Here is a 24,742-nt window from a genome sequence, read left to right on the forward strand (position 1 = left end):
AATGGTGTAAGGCGTGTCTGCTCTAAACGCACAAATATCGCTGGCTCTTTTAGCGGAGGTAAGTGCGACTAGCAGCGCCGTTTTCCACGAGAGGAAATGCAAAGGAATTGAAGCCATGGGTTCAAAAGGTGGTTTCATTAGCTGGCTTAATACTAGAGATAAACTCCAACTGGGGTACAGTTGTCGTGATGGTGGATGCAGGTGTAAAATTCCTTTCAAGAAGGATTTCGCAGCGGGGTGTGAAAATACAGACCGTCCTTGTATGTGAGGGTGAAAAGCTGAGATTGCTGCCAGGTGCACCTTTAAAGACGAATGAGTTAGCCCCTTTTCAGATAATGACAATGTATAGGCCAAGATTTGAGGCATAGAGGCAGACAAAGGTTTAAAGTTATGCTTGGTTGCGTAGATGGAAAATCTTTTCCATTTCATGGAATATGACTTTCTCGTTGATGGTTTTCGTGCATTTAATAGGACGTTTCTCACTCCCTCAGGGAATTCTGAGAAGGTATCCTCCAAGCTGTCAAGCGGAGTCTGTCCGGGTCGTGATGAAGAACCCTGCCGTTCTGTTGTGAGAGGAGATTCTTGGCCCGGGGGAAGTGATGGTAAGTATTGTCCGATAGGAAAAGGAGCGTTGTGAACCATGGTTGGCGAGGCCACCACGGTGTGATTAGAATACAATTTGTATTGTCCAGTTGAATTTTCTGTATTGATCGTGTTATCAGTGGAAACGGTGGGAAGAGGAAATGTAATGGACCTGTCCATCTCTGAATGAAGGCATCCCCTGCAGATTGTGGTGAGGGCGGACCTCTCATAAAGAAGAGAGCACATTGTGCATTGTCTGGTGCAGCAAACACATCTATTGATGGTGTTCCGAATTTCTGGAACACTGGTAGGAGGTACTGCCTGTGGAGTGACCACTCGTGGTCGTTGATGAGGTACCTGCTCAATGTGTCCGCTTGTGTGTTCTGGGCACCGGGGAGATGTACTGCAGTAAGATGGATCTGATGCGCGATACTCCAGTGCCAGAGGTGCATTGCTCGCTTGCAAAGACGGGTAGATGCAGTCCCTCCTTGCCTGTTTATATAGAACACAGTCGCCACGTTGTCGGACGCTATTTGAACGTGACGGCCGTGAAGAGTTGGCAGGAATGATTTCAGAGCTCTGTGGACGGCTAAGAGCTCCAGGCAGTTGATATGGAGCGACTGTTCGTATGGCGTCCATTGCCCCTGGACTGAGAGGGTGTTTAGATGGGCTCCCCAGCCCCACCTTGATGCATCTGTTGTGACTACCGCTGACGGGCTTGGTCTTAAGAATGGCATGCCTGTCAGCAAATGATTTCGAACTGTCCACCATCCCAGAGAGGGAAGGATGTTGTTTGGGACAGTTAGGAGGGTTTGTTGAGATTGGTGTTGGGGACGATATGCACGAACAAACCAGATTTGTAGGGGCCTCATACGGAGTCTTGCATGTGGTAGGACTGCCGTTGTCGCTGCCATGAGTCCTAACATGCGTTGAATGGTGAAAGCTGTTTGTTTTGGCTGTTGCATTATTTCTGTGGCTAGTGTGTGAATAGAGGCTATTCTGTCTGTTGGGAGGTACGCCCTGTGGTCCGTGGTGCAGAGGCGAGCCCCTATGAATTGAATGTCCTGTGAGGGGATTAAATTCGATTTTTGCTGGTTGACTTGGAGACCCAGGTCTGCTAAGAGTGCAAGGGTTATAGCAATGTCTTTTTCCAGTTGTGGCCTTGAAGGCCCCACAAGGAGCCAATCGTCTATGTATGGGTAAGTTGCAATTCCGCGCTGTCTGAGGTATGCAGCGACCACCGCCATACACTTTGTAAAAGTCCTGGGTGCTGTGGAGAGTCCGAACGGAAGCGCTCGAAACTGATAATGTCTGTTTCCCACGGCAAATCTCAGGAACTTTCTGTGGCCTTGATGGATTGTTAGGTGAAAATAGGCATCCTGTAAGTCTACCAGCGCCATCCAAGCATTTTGAGGGATTAGGGGCAAAATGGATTGGAGGGTGACCATCCTGAATTTTCTGTGGTGGATGAACTTGTTGAGAGCCCTGAGGTCCAAAATCGGGCGCTGACCTCCATCCCTCTTGGGGACTAGAAAGTACCGGGAGTAGAAGCCTGTCCGATGGTACTGATCTGGGACAGGTTCTATGGCCGCCTTGGCCATAAGAGTGATGATCTCTTCTTGGAGGGGAGGGGATGGAGGGGTTGCAACAAAGTGGTGTCTTGCAGGGGGAGAATGAAACTCTATTGAATAACCTCTTAAAATGATATTCAGGACCCATTTGTCTGTGGTAATTAACTTCCAGTTCTCGTAGAACGGTAGGAGTCTGGAAGTGTTGTGAGGTGGCAGAGGTGGAGAGTCAAAGAGACTGCTTGGATGCAGTTGCAGTCTTTTTAGGTTGTTGTGGTCTTTGCTGCCGCTGGTTAAAAGGTTGCTTAGATGGTGGAGCCTTACGCTTCCAGTATTCCGATTGTCGAGGGGACCTGGAGCGTTTGAATGGCATTGGCTTCCATGGTCTGGCTTTGTAGCCCTGCTGTTGCTGTTGGGTCACACCAAGTCTTTTTGCCCGTTTGCGGCTGTCGTCGACTGTGGTGAGTATGTCGTCTGTCGTGGCATTAAAAAGGCCTTGGCCGTCGAAAGGGAGATCTTCGATTTTGAATTTAATGTCGGGTTGTAGGGAAGAGGAGCGAAGCCAGGCGTGCCTTCTCAAGGCAATAGAGGCAGCCATCGCCTTGGAGGTGCATCCCACGGAGTGACGAATGGTATTTATCTGTTGTTTGGAGACTCTATTGAGCTCCTGTAATAATGTGCATGCCTGTTTTTGAGCAGGTTCTGGTAGAGCCGAGACAAGCGTGCCCAGTTGGGAGGACAGATTGTGGGAGTAAGCAGCAAAGTATGCCAAATAATTATTGATTTTGGCGTTTGCTGTGGAGATGGAATACATCTTCCTTCCCAGTGTGTCCAATTTCCTGCCCTCCTTCTCCGGGGGTACAGGATGACGAGTCTGCTTCGATTTGGAGGAAGAGTGGACTATCATCGAGTTCGGAGCCGGGTGACTGAAAAGAAACTTCGACTCCGTAGCTTGGATCTTGTATAGGGATTCGATGCGCTTTGACGTGGGAGGAATAGATGCCGGCTTGTCCCAGGCTTCTTTAATGGCATCTAGATGCACCGGAAGCATTGGCAGAAAGGAACCAGCAGGTAGGTCCGAATGGACCAAATCGTGAACTACATCCGTGACCTTGGGCGCGTCCGATGTCAGCTTTACATTAAGAGCAGAAGCCATGTTTGCGACCAAGTCCAGATATGTTTTGGCTCCGTCGGATGGTGACAAACCTGCAGGCTTTGCAATATCTGAAGCTGGGGATCCAGGAGAGGACATCGATTGCATCGAGTCCGATGACGCGTCGGATTCGACATCGGAGTTGTCAGGTTCGGGTGCTTGCGGGTCCGGTCTGGTTGGACTCGTGTTCTTAGGTTTAGAGGTCGAAGTGGAAGGAGTCGGAGATGGCTGTTTCGTTGGCTGCTTACTCCATTGGACGGGAGTTGCTTCCTTGGATTGGTTCCTGTGGTGATCTGCACGGTACCGAGAGTGGTGGTAACCGCAGCATTGATGGGAATCCATTGATGGAGACCTCGAGGTGTAGTAGCGTCTTCTCGGGGACATGGATGGAGACCGAGATCTCGGGTTGTAGCGATAGCGGTCCCTCCCCCTGCTAGGGGATCTCTCCGGGAAACGTGTATGATGGTACCGATGTCTCTCGATGCTCGGAGATCTGGCTGGGAATCGATGAGTATCAAAGTAGCGATGAGCATCGTGTCTATATTGGATGGGATTCGACATATCGCGGAACGATCTGGGGTTGATGTGTTGTTGAGTCCACTGCAGCGGGTCTCGGATCTTCTCCAGCGAAGGGTCTGGTATGGATCCTTGCAAAGAAGGGGATCGGGACGGAACCGGGATAACTTCCTCCGTCTGCTGATGCGGTGAGTCCGTAAGCGGAGTGGCCGCTTCCTGGGTATCGGATCCGGGTGTGGACGGATCACAATGTCTGTCAGACTCGTGTTGTTCCGAAGGTTTGTTCGGAGCGGTAGGTTTTTTCGAGTCCTTCGGGTCGGTAGATTTTTTCGGTTCCTTCGGGTCGGTAGGTTTTCTCGAATCCTTCGGGCCCTTCGGATCGGAGTGCTTGTGTTTCTTGGTGTGCTTCCCAGTTTTCAATTTAATAGGCGCGACCGTTTGTTGTGACGTCTTCGCGCCGTCGCCGGTTTTCGCGGCATCGCCGGGCTTATGCTTGCTGGGAACAGTGGCCACTGAAGCTGCCGACCTTGCGCCGTCCCCTTGGGGAGACAGAAGGGGAGGCGACTTACTTGTAGTAGAGGATTGCGACATTTCAGGGTGAAGCACAGACTCCATAAGATGACTTCTCAGTCTAGCGGCCCTGTTTTTTCGCGCCTGTTTGCCGAATTGAAGGCAATGCGCACAGGCGTCTACTTTATGGGCTTCTCCCAGGCAAAATAAACAAAGTGAATGTCCGTCCGATGTAGGGATTTTTGCCCTACAACGCGAACACCTTTTAAAGGTTATTCTACTATCCCTTCCTTCCATACGCCCGGGGGGGGAGGGGGGGTAGGGGAAGGGAGGTCTGAGGTAAAAGCAGGAAAGATATTTTTTTCTTTTCTTTTTTTTTTTTTTGAAGAGTAATGAAGAGTATAAGGATATAAGAAGGAAAATGGAATAAAAGAGAGGAAACGACGAAGAAGCGAAGGCTAGGTTCTGAGGTAAAAGAGGAGCGCAACGAGGTAAGACTATCCCGGGCGACGGTTGGAAAGAAAACTGGGTGGGTGGGGCGCCTCCCTCCCGTTCCAGGCATGCGCAGTGGATGCCTGCTCCCCAGGACGGAAGGGAGTGCGCGCCAAAAATAACGCCTAGGCTAGCTTTTAAAATCTCCGAGGTAGGGTTCGTCCTGACGGGAAAACCCATGTGTGGGACTGCACAGAGACCACGAAGAAGATCTGGTTTTCTTTCATCTTAACAGTGGGAGACCAGGGAATGGAGTCACACGGCAGGAGTTAAACTGAAGGCTGTGCCTTTCCCTTTGCAGTTACAGCTATAAAAGCCACAGCTTGCTGGAGATGTGAGCCTGGGCCTTGGGCTTACAGCCTCACAAGGAGCAGCACCAGATCAACACGCCTGCAAGTGCGCAGGACAAAGCTGGGGCTACAGCAGCAATTTGGGGCAACAGAACAGCTGACTTCTCTAACCGAGCCAGTTTGGTGTGGCGGTTAGGCGCATGGGCTCCAATGCAGGAGAGCCCGGTTTGATCCCCCACTTCTCCACATGCACCGCTGTGACTTTTGACTTTTGTTAACTGCCTTTGTTATATTTACTGTGGTTTAATCTGTCTCCCACGGTCTCTTTTGCCTTTGTTACTGCAACTTTAAAGACCACGGTTTCCCACCAGTGCTTTAACTTTTGGCTTACTTGGAGTCAGTCGCGAGTTCTTTCAGAGCTGTTCTCTCAAGAGCAGTTTCTGGAAAGAGCTCTCTCAGCCTCACCTACCTCACAGGGTGCGTCTGCTTTGGGATGGGGAAGGGAAAGGAGTGTTTGAACTGCTTTGAGACTCCCGAGTGACGGACAGGTTATAAATCCACTCTCTTCAGCTAAGCTCTCTAAGCGACAAGCCTTGATTTTAGGTTTCTTCATTTCACTGAGAACCAAAGAACATATTCTTGGCAGGCACAGGACAACCTGTGGCCACTGATGCCATCCTAGAGAAGCATTTAGCTGTTTAAACGTTGCCCGGAGGCTGCCATCCGGATCAGACACAAAGGCTGGTTTCACGGTGAAATTGACAGGATTTTATCCCTTGGTGGAAAAACCCACTTCAGTTCAAACCGTTTCTGGGCTATCGGACAGCTGCTGCTGAAGCGGCAGGATCCCGGCAGCAATCAGTGGTTGCCCATTCACACCGCTAGCCCAGCTCAACCACGGACCGCTGCGGAAAAGGTTGTCTTTTTAAAAAAGCCCCCATGTGCGCGCTCAATCGGAGAAGCACACAAGAGCTCCTCGGAGAGGAGAAAGGGGAAAAAAACCCCCTAGACCTTGCTGGAAACGGCTTGGCCCATCACACAGCTCTTCTACCTAGGAGTCGCCCTGGGGCATTCAGACAGCAGTCGATTATGCGACTTAAATCTGATTCAGGGGGATGCTACTGGGAAAATCCAGGTAGCTTTTTTGATGTGGATAGGAGGCATCTGGAGACGGGATGAGAGTGGGTGCATGTGCTTGTGTGATCATGCACTTTTAACCTGAATGGGAGGCGGGGCTAGGTTGGGGAAAATCCCCTGTGTGAAACCACCCAGAGTGTAGCAGCATCAGGCAATCTTGTCCCTCCACCCTACGGAGCTGTAGAGAGCAGTTTCAGCACTTTTAAAGGCACGCTGGGGGGGGGGGTGCTCAGTGCCACTGTACCACGTGCCCAACCTGGATAGGGGCCTTGCAGCATTTACATGTCAAAATTCTCCTCTAAAATTTTGTCAGTGGCTGCAGGCACTTCCTCGCCTGACCATGTGCGGTTTGGTTTTGAAAGGTCTTCTTAATGCTGGCTTAGTTCTTAAAGGGAAAATATGTTAGAAGTGGACAAATTGAAGCATATGAGTCGCCCTGGAGAATGCAATCCGAGGCCTACATCCAAGCAGACTAGGTGTCAGACAATGGGATCTCAAATCAACCAGGCCTTGAGTTGATACAAAGTTAGGCTTTATTTGATACTCCAGAGGCATCAGAACGAAGAAACTGAGACTGATACAGTGTAGCATTGCAGAGCATATTTCAACCGGTTACATCAAAGGGTACTACACAAAGCCACAATTCTAAACATGGCTACCCTAAGGTGCAAAGATTCACAATGTCCCTCTCCCTTATCTTATTGTTACGGTTTGTCTTCCTGGGATGGCCAACAACAGCGAATATATATATATATATATATATATATATATATATATATATATATATATATATATATATATATATATATATATATATATATATATATATATATATATATATATACACACACACACACACACACATATATACACACGCACACAATACCAGTAGAAGAAAAAGAAGTGAAGATCGAATGGAGATCAGTCACGGATAAGGTAAGGATGAGGTAAAAGGCTAGGTTGACGAAGGAGACGCAGCGAGGAAGGACTATCCCGGGCGGCGGTTAGAAAGAAACTGGGTGCGTGGAGCGCTGTCCCCTCGCTCCAGGCATGCGCAGTGGGTGCCTGCTCCCCAGAGCGGGAGGGAACGCGCGCCAAAATAAACACCTAGGCTAGCTTTGACTTCTCCGAGGTCGGGTTCGTCCCAGCGGGAAAAGCCATGTGTGGGACTGCACAGAGACCACGAAGATCTCTTGCCTTTGTTAGTATCAGAGGGGAAAGGAATGTTCCCATCAAGCACTAGCAACAATCTACATTTCCCTACTTTGACATGCGAGACTTTTCTCATGGTTAGTAACACTGATCCAAGATGGAAACAGTTCAGCTAAGCATTTTATTTCAGGGAAAATTACATTGTCTGACACTAGGACTGATTCAATATATTTTTTGCATCTAAGTGTTGTGAGGATGAACAGTGCTGTAACCGTGACAAACGAATTATGCCCCGGAGCAACAGATTTGATGCTTTTTCCCCCCTCTGATGCTCCAGCATCTTCTTCACAAGATACTGATGACTATTTAGACTTGAGGTGGCCAAACTTGCTTAACAGAATAAATACCAGATGTTTGAGAGCTGTAAGACATGAACATCAGATGTTTGAGAGGAAGGAAAGAAAAAAGGAAAATAGATAGGGAGGAGAGAAGGAAAGGTGGAAAGAAAGCAACTTTAACTTTAAACGCATTCTCCCAGCTGCTAGCTGGCTTGGCAAAGTGATTTAAACAGAGAAATGCCTTCTACAAGCCAGCCAATGAGGTGGTGGGGGCTTCGAGAGGCACACAATATATGTGAAAGAGCCATATGTGGCTCCTGAGCCACAGTTTGGCCTCCCCCCTATTTAGACTCCATCTCCCTCTCTAACCAAGACCTTTTTCTGGGTCCCCAAAAGACAAAGGATCGTATGTTAGCAGATGCAACTGTATTAACTGCCAAAACGTTCCCCTTAAGGAGAAATATAGATCACGGGGAATAAAAGATTACGCGTGTGTCAGTCTTCCTGCTCTACAGAAGGCAGAGGGGAAAGTGCACGAGGGACATCTCTGGATACAAGTGAGAAGTGTTCTCTTGCATGGTCAAATTCACGTTACAAATCAGCAGACTGGGAATCAAGCTGTATATCTTAAACAGAAGTTCCAGCCGATGTGTTTCCTGGCACACACTTGCTTCTTGAGTGTTTGGAGTTCATCTCCCAAGGGTCATCCATAGAATGGGGGGAGGGAGAGCACACAACAGGCAGGCCCGTAGCTACAAGGGGGCCACAGCCATGACTTCTGGCAGGCCCTGGGGCCCCAAGTCAGGGCCCCTGACCGACCGTTGCGCCTGCCGCTATGTGCCCGCCTCCAGCCTCCCTTCCCTGCCACTCAAATCGTGTTTGGGACAGGCAGCAAAAGCAGCCCCGGCCTCCCTCCCCCTGCTGATCAGCTGATCTCTCCGCTGCTCCCCTTCTCCACCACTCAAATTGCGCACGGGGGCCGGCAGCAGGAGCAGCCCCAACCTCGCAAGTAAAAGGGCCTGCTTCTGCTGCCTGCCCCACGTGCAATTAGTGGTTGGGAAGGTAGGGCAGAGGCAGCAAGAGGCAGGAGGAAGGGAATTGGGCTGGAGGTTGCCTCGGCTGCCTGTCCAGTGTGATTTGAGTGGCGCGGGGGGTGGGGGGGTGGGGAGGAGGAGTGTCCCCAGAAAATATTTGAGACCCCTCTGACTTTCCAAATCCTGGCTACGGGGCTGACAACAGGTCACGGACAGCCAGCTGACCAATAAAGCGCTGACCTCCTCCAGGGCAGACACATCACACCTCCGCACCTCCGGTTTAGCCGCAGAAGCAGCTTTTCTGAAACCCTGGGCCTGGCAATCCCTCCCCGGAACTTCATAGGAAGCCCTACCTGTAAGGTCTGGAGACGGTACTGACGAATTTAGGGACTGGCCGGTTTTGCACGAAGGTGGTTGGGATTGGCTCGGCTCCAAAAGTCCACCTTGCCCGGCAACGCTATCCAGGGAAATGGTTCCTGAACAATCAATCTTTAAAAAAGGATGGAAATATTTAAGGTAGGTAGAACAGATTCATGTTCTCACCAAGCTCTGACACAGGATTGTAATACTTCCGTTTACTCTAGGACCACAAAAGCGCACTACGGAAGGCAAGGTAACTTTACAGCATTAAGACAGATCTAGGTGGGCAGCTGTGTTGGTCTGAATGAGTAGAACAATGCAGGAGTCCAGTGGCACCTTTTAAGACCAACGAAGTTTTATTCAGAATGTAAGCTTTCGTATGCATGTACACTTCATCAGACAATGAAACGGGGCACAGTGAGCAGTGCTTGCATATAGCTATTGGGCAGCGGTTAAGCACACAAAGTTAGAATCCAATGGCAAAATACTGAAATTAACAAACTGAAAGAACATTTGGCCCGGATAGGTCACTGTTTTATTGGTTTCTCACACAAATGCTATCCAGACCAAACGTTCTTTTCAGTTTAATTTCACTATTTTGCCACTGGATTCTAACTTCACACCACTTTGCATTCTTAATCACCGCCCACCACCTATATGCAAGCACTAGTCAATGCATATGAAAGCTTACATTCCGAATAAGACTTCATTGGTTTTACCGCCTTGGCAAATTAATGAGCATCCCACTGAGATATCCGAGCTGGATGCATGCTTATCCACTAGTCCTGCATACCGTACGTGTTTAAAATATACAGTGCCAGCGACACAATATCGTATCTATTTGCCACAGTTAATGCCATCGTTATTGATACTTCACTTTACAGACTTGAGAAACACCTCTTTGCATAACACTTGGCAAGAATAAATTTTGTGGGACAAGGAAAGAACACCTTTGGAGATGCTCTTCTGGAACATGTGGAAGTTAGTTTAACTTCAGAGTTTGTTATACAGCTCGAAAAACAGTCATATAAAAAAAATGTACTTTTCTGTTCTCAAAAAGGAGGATATAAGGTTCAATTGGTCTTCACAACACTAATAAAAAAGGTAAATGTAGTTCCCTGTGCAAGCACCAGCCATTTCTGACTGGGGTGATGTTGCATCACAACGTTTTCACGGCAGATCTTTTACGGGGTGGTTTGCCATTGCCTTCCCCAGTCATCTACACTTTCCCCTCAGCAAGCTGGGTACTAATTTTACCGACCTTGGAAGGATGGAAGGCTGAGTCAACCTTGTTTAAAACAATTTTATTTAGTAACATTTCTTGCATCGTTAATAACTTCTTTTTATCTATCCCATATATTATTTTCTAACCACCCCTCCCCCCCGTTACTTGACCCCCGCCGGTGTTATTTACTTAAAATACTAACATTTAAAGGTACCCTTAACTAATAAAAACAAAGATTAATATTCTTCTTCCTTGTAAGACTTAATCATTATCAAAAATTGTCCAATGTCCTTTTATTCTCTACTCTTTTTCTACATATCTTCTAAACTTTTCCCACTCCATCTTAAAAGAAGGCTGAGTCAACCTTGAACCGGCTACCTGAACCCAGCTTCTGCCGGGATCGAACTCAGGTTGTGGGCAGAGAGCTTGGACTGCAGTACTGCACCTTTACCACTCTGTGCCAGAACACTAATACAAACCCTTAAAATGTCCCCAGAAGTAACTGCTAGAACAAGACAAACAAGGGAAATGATACCTGTTCTGGACTGGGTTTTTTTTTTCTTTTTAAAACAAATAAGTTGTCCGGTTCTGGATCTACCAATGCAATACATATTCACCAAAAGTAACACATCTTCTAAGAAGGCAAAATATCCATCTTACATCAGGAAGAGGAGGTAGTATATAGGAATCATTTGTTGCTAAGGTCAGATCTATCACAAGCGTAGTAGACATCTTTTCATTGTCTCCAACAGCACCATCAGGACTGGAGGCAGCTGACGAAGCACTGCTGACATTTGAGGGAGCAGCAGGAACTTGTCCACCGTGGATTTGCCACTACAAAAGAACAGTAAACACATCAAGCCATTTCTTGCTATAAGTCTGTGATGTGGAGGACAACAAACATGGTGAGGGGTCTGGAGACCAAGTCTTCTGAAGAAAGGTTGAAGGAGCTGGGCATGTTTAGCCTGAGAGGAGATGGCTGAGAGGTGATATGATCACCATCTTCAAGTACTTGAAGGGCTGTCCTATAGAGGATGGTGTGGAATTGTTTTCTGTGGCCCCAGAAGGTAAGACCAGAACCAATGGGTTGAAATTAAATCAAAAGAGTTTCCAATTCAACATTAGGAAGAACTTCCTGACTGTTAGAGCAGTTCCTCTGTGGAACAGGCTTCCTCAGGAGGTGGTAGGCTCTCCTTCCTTGGAGGTTTTTAAACAGAGGCGAGATGGCCATCTGACAGCAATGAAGATCCTGTGAATTTAAAGGTAAAGGTAGTCCCCCTGTGCAAGCACCAGTCATTTTCGACTCTGAGGTGACGTTGTCACGGCAGACTTTTTTTACGGGGTGGTTTGCCATTGCCTTCCCCAGTCATCTACACTTTCCTCCCAGCAAGCTGGGTACTCGTTTTACTGACCTCGGAAGGATGGAAGGCTGAGTCAACCTCGAGCCGGCTACCTGAACCCAGCTTCCACCGGGATCGAACTCAGGTCGTGAGCAGAGTTTAGGACTGCACTACTGCAGCTTTACCACTCTGCAAGGGAGGTATTTGTGAGTTTTCTGCATTGTGCAGGGTGTTGGACTAGATGACCCTGGAGGTCCCTTCCAACTCTATGATTCTATGCTATCTATAGCACAAACGAAAGGGCATTTTGCTAGGGTTTCTTCAAAGCATTTCTGATTGCTCCTTGTCAATGGTTGACTCATTATTGCAGGGGGGGGGGTTTATTGTTCCAAATGCACTCTTGCCAGGGAGAAATTTTTCATGGAATGGTTGCTGAAATATTCAGCCACTTCTGATACCCATAAATCAAGACAAACTGTTTCTGAGAGGCTTTTGTAAAACCTGTACAGTTTTTTTAAAGAAAAAATTGGAATCAGGTTTACAAAAGATCATATAATTATCTACTTAATCTTGCTCTATTGACACAACATTAAACATTTATCTTTGCTTCTTTACTTCCTTTTCTTCTTTTTTTTCATCATCGCTATTGTTGCTATGCCCGTGCTACATTCTTCTTTGCTGTCGCTTTTGGTTCTTAATTTTTTTTCTTGGTGTGTGGCTTAAGAGTTGTTAAACCTGAATAAAGTGTGTATGTGTGTGTGTGCATTTGTGTGTATAAAGAATGAGCTACATATTGATTGGATTTATGATACCCTTTATTGATAAACTGGGTCAGTTAGAAGAGTCTGTGCAGTGAACAGACACCATTCTAACAAACATTATTGTTCACTGAGAACTTTACCTGAATCTTAGACTAGGTCATTCAACAAGGAATTGTGTACGATTGTACTGATGTCTCTCTTATATTCAAATTAATTGACAGATGGGCTGACCATGGAAGAAGGCGTTTTTATTGAAACACGCATTATCAAATTACAGCCTGAATTATCAATTCACTATTTTGATCAGGGAGATTTATACATCACATATTTCCTGGACGTTCTAGGGCAGGGGTGTCGAACTCATTTGTTATGAGGGCTGGATCGGACATAAATGAGACCAGGTCATGTCAGGCCAAGCCATGTGTGTACCTCTTTAAGATTAGGTAGCAGAGATATAAACTTTATAAAAAACACAGACAAACACAAATATATATTTTTTAAAAACTTAAAAACATGCTTAAAATGTTAGCGCTCATTGGTCTTAAAGATGCTTCCTTTGTATTTCTCCCATGGGATCCAGGGAACTGGGCAAAGGAAGCGCTGACTCTTTCCTTCCTTCCCCAGGGGATGAGGAGGGGGAGGAGCCTCAGCCAACAGAAGGAAGAGAGGCTTGGCTCAGTAGTTCTGCTGTGCAATTGAGAGAGCCTGGCAAAGCAAGCTGTGATGCAGAAGGAAGCAGATGACAGCCAGTTGCTTGGGGGCCTGATAGGAGTCCTCTGGGGGCCTGATTCGGCCCCCAAACTGCATGTTTGACACCCCTGTACTAGGGAGATTTTATTGAAACGGCACATTTCCCAACCAATATTTTGCGTGTGTGCGTGTGTTTAAAAAATCTCAGCCTTCAGATTGAGTTCCCGTTTCTTTTTTGGCTTCACAGAGATTGTACAGCAACATCAAACATTTGCTGCATGTTCATTTGATCAAAAGATCTCTTCTCCATTTTTTGTTTTATGTAAAAGGATGAATGGTATTCCTAATTTAGTCATCCTTCTCATTAGTACTCCCTCCTCCAGAGGCAGGCCAATGACTAATCACCTCTGAACGTCTCATCCTTAAAAACTCTACAGCAGGGGTGGCCAAACTGTGGCTCAGGAGCCACATGTGGCTCTTCCACACATATCGTGTGGCTCTTGAAGCCCCCACCGCCTTGTCGGCTAGCTTGGTGAAGGCATTTGTCTCTTTAAATCACTCCTCCAAGCCAAGGTAGCTGGTGGCTTGGAGTATGCACTTCAAGTTAAAGTTGCTTTCTTCACACTTCTCTCTCTCTCATCTGTTTTCCTTCCTCCCTTCCTCCCTGGCTGTCAAATTTAAATGCATTGTCCATGCCACCGGCTGCCTCAGCTTGGAGGAGTGATTTAAAGAGACAAATGCCTTCTCCAAGCTGGCCAGCGGGGCAATGAGGGCTTCAAGAGCCATACAATATGTGTGAAAGAGCCACAGTTTGGCCACCCCCGTTCTAGATATTCACACCCATGTCTTGAAGTGTTTCAGAATACTTCATTGTTTATTAGGAAACTCATCTACGACGTGTCAAAGCAAGGTCTTATTATTGCTCCCAAACAGAGAGGAATTTACCTCTAGCTGATGTAGAGAGGGGAGAGGAAGAATGCCTTCACTCGGGTGGGCGGGAAGACAGCAAGGGTGGCGGGCACTTGCCATTCAAGGGTGGCGGGCACTTGTCATTCAAGCAAGTTTGGCTGCTACTGCTCTGCAGGGTCGCTGCAAGTCAGCTGTGACGTGACGGCGCTTTCCGCCACCAATCCCTCTTCAACCGTTGAGAGTCCAAGTCTGCACCGTTATGCAGGAGGGATTACAAAGGATAGGGACAGTTTACCTGTTTAATAGCTTGCTGGGCCATGAATGCCATCTGTTGTGGATTGGGCCTGACCCCTGGCTGTGGCATATTCTGGTTCTGTAGAACTCTCACTGGCTTATCGAAAGGAACCGAGTCGTACGATTTGGGGTTCTGATTCTGAAAGTTCACCAAAAGAGGAGGGGGCTCCTGGAAAAATAAAGCAGTCTCATGAGCTACGTAGTTAAGAGTTAAATATTTCCCAAGATTTTACTTTTTGTGATTGATACACACGCACACACACACAATTGCCATTGAAACCCATGAACTGTAATGACTTACAGAACTGTGTGATTTGCCTTCAACATAGCCCAATCATCATCATCAGTAATAAATAAAAGCCCAACCATGGTGGCAAATCTGAGAGTTTTCATTGGTTGGATATGGCCTACGCAGGATTGGTTTGCACAGTCGCTGGCATGCTACTGGCTGATTCCGCTCTCCCCAGCCCACCACCAGCCCTGTCAGGCAAGAACCCCACCAGAAGGCCACTGACCTTTGAGGGAGACAGTTCTCTAGACAGGTTCTCCTGGGGGCTTACTGGTCACTACTGACTCTCCTCAGGGCCTGCTGTAGGAAGTCCCAGGACAAACTGTCTCCCCACCCCCACAAACGCTGCCACAAAGCAAACAGTGAAGCAAACCGTAAACTCTGAGGAATGTGTTCATGAGACAAAACAGTAGCAGTTCCTTCTCTTCAACTGACACAAAAGGAATTATCATTCACAGCAGGGAGGGGCCAGTTCCACAGCAGCAGATAAGCAGGCTGCCCCCTTTCCAGAGATCAGTTCTCCCTAAGGGGAGGGAGTAAATGCTTTCACTTTCACTGGTGGGAGGGAAGACAGCAAGGCTGGGGTGGCACTCACCGAGAGGCTTTTAGTGATACCTTTTCAGGTTGGTTGGAAATCCCTAAGGTATTACTGCAGGCTTCTGAGGGAGAGGCCTTTTGTCCTGGGGAATCACTGTTGCCCATCTCCAGGTGAGGGCTCTGGAAGGTGACGGAGTGATCTCAGACCAGTCACAGACTTCCCGCCTAACATGCCTCATGGGGTTGTTGTTCAGATCAAAGGGGGGAGAGAAGAATGATGTAAGTTGCTTTGGTCCCCCTGCCCCACCGTGAAGAGGCTGCAGGGAGGGGGAAGGCAATGGAAACCTGAAGTCAGAGGGGCAGATAAACAGGGTTGCCAACTTCGGGTTAAATCCCTGGAGATTTAAGGGGTGGAGCCTGGAGAAGGTGGGGTTTGCGGAGGGACAGGACCTCAGACTACTACAGTGCCATTTCCTGTTTAGGAACCACTGGAGGTCATTCAGATTTACAACTACTCTCTATATGGCAGAGATCAGCTCCACTTGAGGTGGGGAGAGGAAGAATGCCTTCACTCGGGTGGGCGGGAAGACAGCAAGGGTGGCGGGCACTTGCCCAGAGCCTCCTTCTAGAGTCTGTTGTGTTTTTCTTCACAATGGACCTTACTCCCAGTAGTTTCATAATCTGATTAGCCAGCAACGCAAAGCTATGCAGCAGCATGCCAAAAGATATCCTTAAGAGCATCTACAAATTCTAAAGAGGGCGCTGAACTTTAAACACAGATAACTGTATAATATTTTATTTATTTATTGGATTTATATCCCGCCCTCCCCTCCGAAGCAGGCTCGGGGCAGCTCCAGACAAGTCTGCTAGAAGCATTAAACTCGTGATTCAGATAATGCCTTGACACGCCACTCGGCCAGCTTCAGCTCTCCCTTTGAACCAAGTACATGCATCCTCTGATCTTGCCCTAATTTACCTGGGGTGGTGGAGAAGTCTGGTGCATGGGCCCTGCAATCCTAGGCTTTTGGAGACCCCCGGGACTTGACTTCCGTTGAGCCTGCTGCCGCCTCTGTTGCAAGTACTGAAGTTTCCGTTGAGCGAAAACGAACTGTGTTGGGAACTTGGACAGCTGATTTGAAGGTTTGAAGCCACTTTGTGACCGTGTGTTTGGTTCCATTGCAGGCACGGGTGGTGGGGTTTCATTTTCCTCAATTACCAGAGAACCTGGATAAAAATAACGTCTTCAAGTGAAGGTTTATGCTATTTATACTTTTCTCTCTTTTTTTGCCATTAGGCAATGCTCTTTGATAAAGCTGGCATTGATGTCCTTGCCAACAGGTAAGTTTTTACCTGTTGCGGTGAAGCTAGGTTTTTCTAAATATGCCTCTATTCAGTTGCCGACGCCAGCATCACTAATAGCCAGGAACTGAACAGAGATGTGTAAAATAAATACACAGTATCTGAAAAACTGAGTCCAAGCTCTGCTCACAACCTGAGTTCAATCTTGGTGAAAGCTGGGTTCAGGTAGCCGGCTCAAGGTTGACTCCGCCATTCATCCTTTCGACGTCGGTAAAATAAGCACCGAGCTTGCTGGGGATAAAGTGTAGATGACTGGGGAAGGCAATGGGAAACCACCCTGTAAAAGTCTGCCAAGAAAACGTCATGATGTGAAGTCGCCCCATGGGTCGGTAACGACCCGGTGCTTGCACAGGGGACTACCTTTATTTTTTTATCTGAAAAACATAGCATCCAGCAGAGCCAGTTAGGTGTAGTGGTTAAGTACGTGGACTCTTATCTGGGAGAACCAGGTTTGATTCCCCATCCTCCATTTGCAGCTGCTGGAATGGCCTTGGGTTAGCCATAGCTCCCGTAGGAGTTGTCCTTGAAAGGGCAGCTGCTGTGAAAGCTCTCTCAGCCCCACCGACCTCACAGGGTGTCTGTTGTGGGGGAAGAAGATAAAGGAGATTGTAAGCCGCTCTGAGTCTCTGATTCAGAGAGAAGGGCGAGGTATAAATCTGCAGTTCTTCTTCTTCTTCCGCTATTCTTAATTGCTTTCAGACGGCAGACTTCCAAGATGCATGTACTATGTATGGATGTGATCATGTAAGCACCCTAGGAAACTGCAACCAGCTGAGCCATCTCACCTCAAGGGTATACAGCGATTTGTGCATAAGCACACAACTTCCTACACAGAAATTTCATCACAGTGTAGGAAACCACTCTGACCAGTGAGCCTACTATGAACAAATCAAGACTATTGGCAAGAAGCATAACGCAAACACTGAAAGCATGCACTGTTGTTCTAAAGAGAGTATCAGAAGCAAGAATAACGCTTTATTACAGCTCTCCGACCATTCCCAGAACACGCGCCAGAGAAATCAACAAGAGATACGTTTGTTAACATCAACAGTTTTGCCAGTTAAAATAGCTGGAAAGAGGAAGTTTGTCGTACCCAAGTCGAAAAGATTTTGGGCCCAGAAATTGGGATCACAGTGAAACTGAATGGTGGTGGTAGACACCGGCGGGGCATCACACCTTGCTTGAAGGAGGCATCGCAACCGATATGTAATCTAGAACAAAGCAAAGAATGCTGCATTAGTGCTGAAATTTTCATTGTTCCTCCACAGGCCAGAAAACAAAGAACCTGACCTTTCCTATCGTATTATCTTAATCTGTTTTCATTTGTACTGTGGGGAAAAACATTAGTTTCTCACTGAATTACCTCTTTTCATAGCACATCGTCCCCCACTGTCCGGCACCCTAGACAAAGCTAACTTCTGGCGCCCCCTCCCTGCACTGCTAATATCACCCAGTCACATGGGGGCACCCCCAATTCGGTGGCCCCAGAAGGTCAGCGCCCTAGGCAATCGCCTAGTTTGCCTAGTGGGAGGGCCGGCCCTGATTGCCGAAATCCCAATGATGTAAATAATATGCCGTATCCTTTCTTTAATGCCCATTTTGTTTGAAATATGAAGAGGCAACAGAATCCCCAGTGACCCAGTAGCAACGTTTCCAGACTTGTATACCACCCCAAGCAGGCGGTATGTAAATCAGGGGTGGCCAACCTTGCTTGACGTAAGAGCCACACAGAATAAGCATCAGGTGTTGGAGAGCCACAAGACATGAACGTCAGAAGTTTGAGGGAGGGAGAGGTGGAAAGAAAGCAAGGTGCATTCTCCAAGCTGTTGGCTGGCTAGGCTCGGAGAAGTGATTCAAAGAGAGGAATGCCTTCTTCAAGCCAGCCAACGGGGTGGGGAGAGCTTCGAAAGCCACACAACGCGTGAAAGGGCCGCATGTGGCTCCCAAGCTGCAGTTTGGCCACCACTGATGTAAATGAAATACCTAAAACTACAGAATAAGGGGAGGGAGAGTGCGTCCACACACACATACACACTAGCCTGATACAGACAGCAATCCTCTCCCATGCAGGCCCGTAGTCAGAAACTTTTATGTGGGGGGGCCCAGGGAATAAAATTTTAGGTGGGGGGCCCTTAAAAAACACTTAAAATAGATCCCTCAACCCTGAATGCTGGAAACACTGTAGGCAGGAAGGGTCCTTTTTACATTGCTGGTGGCTGTGCCCGGAAATTAATAATTTTTGGAAGGAGATTAAAAAAACAGTAGACAATATTGTTGAGGGTAATATTCCTTTTACCCCAGAGTCAATCCTTCTGAACTACTGGCCAAATTTAAAACTTTCTTCAGTAAAGAAGGAGTTGGCAGCTTTATTACTCATGGCAGCCAAGCTTTTGATAGCGCAACATTGGAAGAGTGATGTGTCTCCTAATAAACAACAATGGATGTCCAAAGTATGGGAAATAGCAGCATTAGATAAACTAGCTATACAGATAAGGGTGAATGATTTACCACAGAAAGACAACAATTTTATTGAAAAATGGTTCCCGTTTTTAAATTATATTAGCTTGGATGATGAATTTGAAAAATGCATTCCAAAAAAATACATAACCTTCTCATACTACTAAATTTCTTCTTAATTTGGAAAAAAAGATAGGATACATTGTGAAATAATATACTTGAAACATGGATGGTAAATGCTTAGATATGTATTAACAGAAGACTGTAAGAGTACTCTTTATGTTGTTTTAGTATTTATCTGTGTTATTGTTTATTATGTTTAATGTCTATGAATATTTTGTTTAGAAAAAATAATAAAAATTTAAGTGTGAAAAAAAAAATAGATCCCTTGGAGCGGCGGGACCAGTTGCGAGAGCGGGGGCAGTGAGAGTGGGGGCCGCAAGAGCAGTAGTGGCCATGAGAGCAGGGCCAGCAAGAGCAGTGGGGAGAGCGGCAGCGAGAGCAGGGCAGACAAGAGCGGTGTGGAAGAGCGGGGCGGTGAGAGCAGCTGCGGGGGCGGCGAGAGTGGCGGGGAGAGGGGGGCGGTAAGAGCAGAGGCGGCCACGAGAGAGGGGCAGCGAGAACAATGGGAAGAGCAGCTAGGCGAGCGGGGGCAGTCAGAGCTGGGGTGGTGAGAGCAGCGGTGGCTGCAAGAGTGGGGCAGTAAAAGCGGCAGGGAGAGCAGTGGCGGCAGCAAAAGTAAAAGGAGGGGCCATACAGGTGGAAGGGGGTTTGGATGGAGGGAGGGCGGGCCTGCCTCCACAGCTCCGGGCCTGCTCCCATGTGTTCCTCCTGCGTGGAGAGGAAGAGCGGGCATGACTGTGTTGGCCCCGCCACCTGCCAACGCGTGACTGGCTGGTCATTTGAGTGGGCCTCCTCCCCATGATCAGCAATGTTCTGAAGGCAGTACTGCTTATCAGGGGCGAGGAGGTGTCTCTGCCTGGATGCTCTTTACGGATAGACCATCAGGCAGTCATGCACAGCAGAGTCAGCATTCTGGTGAGGGCGGTCATCTATAACAGGCTATAATAACCAATGCAACATACATTCCTAGTACAGAGAGCTCCAGGGTGTTACTGTGAACGAGTTACTCCGACATGATCACGCCCCTCTGTCAGACTCTGACAAGGCTTCGTTTTAAAACTGTGGCCTAGAAAACAGTCTACTGATTTGCTTAATAGTACTGTCATAGCTGATGAGTGATCAATAATCCACAGCATATTCATATACCCATAACTATATTGTTTTATGCAGTCACGTCTTGGTCTATGCATTGTAATATCAATATTTACTAATCTTCATATATATTCCTTCTATTCTTTTTTAGATTTATGTTGAATAGTGCTGATAACAAGGGTGGATCATATTTATAAACCGCCCTCCACTCCGAATCTCAGAGTGGCTCACAACCTCCTTCCTCCCCCACAGCTGAGAGAGCTCTCACAAAAGCTGCCCTTTGGTTGTGGCTGACCCAAGGCCATCCCAGCAGTTGCATGTGGAGGAGTGGGGCATCAAACTGGGTTCTCCCAGATAAGAGTCCGCACACTTATCCCCTACTCCAAACTGGCTTCAGAATCTTGTCTCCCTGGTAACAGAAGATAGGAAACCAACAGAAGATGTCTACGAAGCTGGAATGTGACCTTGGAGAAAAGCAACACCGGGATCTGGGAACTAATTCAAAGACTTCTGGGTGGGAGATGATTAGATGGGAGAAATGATGAGCTGTTAATCTGCCCCGTGGGGCAGAGTGGTAAAGATGCAGAACTGCAGTTCTAACTCTGCTCATGACCTGAGTTCGATCCCGGCGGAAGCTGGGTTCTGGTAGTCGGCTCGAGGTTGACTCAGTCTTCCATCTTTCCGAGGTCAGTAAAACGAGTACCCAGCTTGCTAGGGGGGAAATGTAGATGACTGGGGAAGGCAATGGCAAGCCACCCCATAAAAAGTCTGCCGTGAAAACGTTGTGAAAGCAACATCACCCCAGCGTCGGAAATGACTGGTGCTTGCACAGGGGACTATCTTTACCTTTATCTTTCACATTGTCAGTCTGGCAAGACAAATAGTCTTTGCATGCACACACACTACAAGTGTTAGCTACCTAAGTCTTCAATAAAAACTTCTTTTGCATTTACTCAATAAGTCTTGTGCTAGATTCTGGGCAAAACCTTACACCCTCACGTTATGAGACCGCAAATTCACAAACTACAGCAGAACTCAAGCGCATGCATACTTAATACTCGCATTTCCAAACATGGCTGTCATGTTCATAATGCACGTCTCATCTGTAGTATCTGACCTACTTCTAATGGTCAAACTATTAACAGCTTCAGACATTGGCTTTTGCCCGGCCCGTTTTTCTGCATCCTGCATCGTTTGTCTTGTGGTACCGACGAGGTCTCAAAATGTGATCAACTTGCCATGACTATGGCCACCCCAGAAAAAAGGGCAAGAGTGCTCCGTTTCTTACCAGCCGTTTGCTGTGCAACAAAGCTATGCTGCCGCCGCTGGAAGCAGCCCACTTTGCAAAGTTCATGACGTGGTCCAGCTGCCTCGAAAGACCAGCCGCCTCTTCTTGCTGCTGCAGCAGCTTCGCCTGGTGTTCCTTAGTGAGACGCTGCAAGGCAGAGAAACAAAGTCATGAGCTCCCTTTGCTGAGCCCTGTTGCGGACTGAACGGCTGCGCTCCGTTTTCCCCCGGCGAATTCCCAAAAGTGACGACAAGCTACTAACTCAAGTCACGCTGCTTGGGTGAATCTTCCTTTCAGACCCTCAAACACAAAAAGAGTCGTTCACTTTTTATTCCTTCTTAATATTTGATCTGGATGCCCTAGGCTAGCCCAGTCTTGTCAGATACTGGAAGCTAGATGGGGTCAGCCCGGGTTAGTATTTGGATGGGAGAACTATAACGAAGGCCAAGGTCTGTGCAGCGGCAGGCAATGGCAAACCACCTCTGAATGTCTCTTGTCTTGAAAACTCTATGGGGTTGCCTAAGTCAGCTGCAACCAATGTTCCCTCTAAGCTGTGGAGTCTTGTGAGCAAAAATTCTACTTTGTGAGCTAGTGGCATTAAAGCTGTGAGCTACTGCACCTCGGACAAAATATGAAAACATCTGAAAGCAACCTGGGTAGAGTTGCAGAAGTCCAAATGGGCCTGGAGATCTCCCAGAATTGCAGCCGATTTCTAGACTACAGAGATCGATTCCGCTGGAGAGAACGGCTGCACTGGAGGGTGAACTCTATGCCATTATATACCATGCTGAGGCTCCTCCCCTCCCCCAAACCCTGCCCTTCCCAAGCTCCACCCCTAAATCGTCAGGGAGTTCCCAACCCAGAGTTGGCAATCCTAAACTAGGAGAAAGTGGAAACACACACAAAAAAATGAGAAAGTATTTGTAAGCTGTGTTAGTTTCTAGATCAGGGGTGGCCAAAATTGCTTAACAAAAAAGCCACATAGAATAAGCGTCAGATGTTGGAGGGAGGGAGGAGATGGGGGAAAGAAAGTAACTTTAAATTTAAATGCATTGTCCATGCCACCGGCTGCCTCAGCTTGGAGGAGTGATTTAAAGAGACAAATGCCTTCTCCAAGCTGGCCAGCGGGGCAATGGGGGCTTCAAGAGCCATACAATATGTGTGAAAGAGCCACAGTTTGGCCACCCCTGTTCTAGATATTCACACCCATGTCTTGAAGTGTTTCAGAATACTTCATTGTTTATTAGGAAACTCATCTACGACGTGTCAAAGCAGGGTCTTATTATTGCTCCCAAACAGAGAGGAATTTACCTCTAGCTGATGTAGAAGAGCTTTCCCCTTCTTATTTACTTCGATCATCAATGTGAAAATAGCATTTTTAATGTCCTGCGCTACCTGCTTTTGGTTCTGATTTACTTCAAGGATCCTGTAAAATGTGAACAAAGTAGAAACACTATTTAATAGTCAGCAAAAGAAAATGCAAGAACGAAGATGGCCCAGGAAAATTTAGTCCCAACTAAACTGAACTGGTATCAGTGGAATGGGACTTGGCAACAACTAAAATTCCATCAATTGCAAGGGGATTAAATTGCTAATAGCTTTTGTCCCATTTTTGCTCGCTGCCTGACCCTTTGGAAAAGCATTAATTTTAGAAAACAAAATCTGTCCGAATATGCGAGCCATAAACACATAAAACCTATAGCTAGAAGCAAAGTATCACGAATTAACTTCCCTTGCCATCAGAAACCAATTTTGTTCTACAGATCCATTTGCAACTGCAGTAAAAAAGGCAAAGAAAGATCAGTACTTTATCACTAGTCTCTTAATTTTTTAATCACTAAAAAATATGTATAATCACACTTGGTGCTTATGAATTGAGGATTATTTTGATGAACTATATGTTATTAGTGTAGAGCACACTTAAGAAGATATTGGATTTATATCCCTCCCTATACTCTGAATCTCAGAGCGGTCACAGTCTCCTTTACCTTCCCCCTCCCCCACAACAGACACCCTGTGAGGTAGGTGGGGCTGAGAGAGCTCTTACAGCAGCTGCCCTTTCAAGGACAACTCCTACGAAAGCTCTGGCTGACCCAAGGCCATTCCAGCAGCTGCAAGTGGAGGAGTGGGGAATCCAACCCGGTTCTCCCAGATAAGAGATCTCTGACTGACCCAAGGCCATTCCAGCAGCTGCAAGTGGAGGAGTGGGGAATCAAACCCGGTTCTCCCAGATAAGAGTCCACGCACTTAACCACTACACCAAACTGGCATGGGTTTCTTTTGTCTATGACATTGTAACGAATGAGACCACTGGAACACCAAAGTCAGTATTGTCTACTTAGACTTGCAGTGGCTCTTCAGGGTCTTGGGCAGAAATCTTTCACATCACCTACTGCCAGATCTTTTAAATGGAGATTCTGGGAACTGAACCTGGGACCTTCAGCATGCCAATTAGAAGTTCTATCACTGAGCCATAGCTCCCTCCCTGAGGGATTAACCATTATGTGTTCAAGCCTAGAAGACTCTTTGCATATGTTCTATTGTTTGCCACCTTGGGGATGCAATCTGGGGGCGGAAAGGAAAAATAGAATAAAAATAAGTTTACTAAATCAATTGCCCATAATTCAACAAGTGCTATTATAAAACAAGACAATTACCTGTTCTGAATCTGCTCGCCTGTATGCTTTACGTAGTTACTTTTCTCCATCAGCTTCGCAACAAATGTATCGAGCACCACCTTTTGATTCTGAAAAGCCTCTTCGATAAACTGGTACCTGCGGTAAGAGAAAATAATGTACACCAAGCAGAAAACAGGAATACATCATGTTAAAAAAATGAAGTGGCCTTGGGGCATCAGCAATTAAAAGAACAATCTGATTAAAATAACGCAGGACCCATGTCAGTAAGTGTTTTTGATTATTATTATGGTTACTGTTTATTGATATATTTTGTATTATTTACTCAATATATACATTGATATGCATTAGCTTCCTTTGGGAAATGTGTTAGCACTATGGATTATGAAATCATCTCAAATAGTTAAAACCGATCTAAAAATATAATAATTGGTGACGAAGCACAACTCCTAAAACTGTATGGCATAAACTTAGATTGTAAAATCTGTACCGGCTTTCAAGTTATTGAAATAGCCTATTTGAATTCTGCAAAAGGAGAAAATCAAACCGACACACACAACTGCTACTTATGCTGAACGCTTTAAAATGTCTGCTAAATTTCTGGAGAACT

General features: G+C 46.8%; 1 protein-coding gene across 1 annotated transcript in view; it reads right to left on the reverse strand.

The window, feature by feature from the left end:
• The window catches only part of LOC132575763 (transcription intermediary factor 1-alpha-like), an 83,649-nt gene that overhangs the window by 22,905 nt on the left and 36,002 nt on the right, over positions 1-24,742 (reverse strand). Inside the window, exons 6-13 of the mRNA XM_060244454.1 lie at positions 24,154-24,270; positions 22,808-22,922; positions 21,497-21,643; positions 17,630-17,747; positions 16,154-16,401; positions 14,353-14,520; positions 11,018-11,191; positions 9,126-9,261 (exon numbers count right to left, since the gene is read on the reverse strand). Coding sequence (XP_060100437.1) covers positions 9,126-9,261; positions 11,018-11,191; positions 14,353-14,520; positions 16,154-16,401; positions 17,630-17,747; positions 21,497-21,643; positions 22,808-22,922; positions 24,154-24,270 — 1,223 coding nt within the window. The remainder of the gene's footprint in view (positions 1-9,125; positions 9,262-11,017; positions 11,192-14,352; positions 14,521-16,153; positions 16,402-17,629; positions 17,748-21,496; positions 21,644-22,807; positions 22,923-24,153; positions 24,271-24,742) is intronic.

The sequence above is a fragment of the Heteronotia binoei genome, chromosome 8 (genome assembly GCF_032191835.1).
Source record: "Heteronotia binoei isolate CCM8104 ecotype False Entrance Well chromosome 8, APGP_CSIRO_Hbin_v1, whole genome shotgun sequence".
In the NCBI taxonomy this organism is placed as follows: Eukaryota; Metazoa; Chordata; class Lepidosauria; order Squamata; family Gekkonidae; genus Heteronotia; species Heteronotia binoei.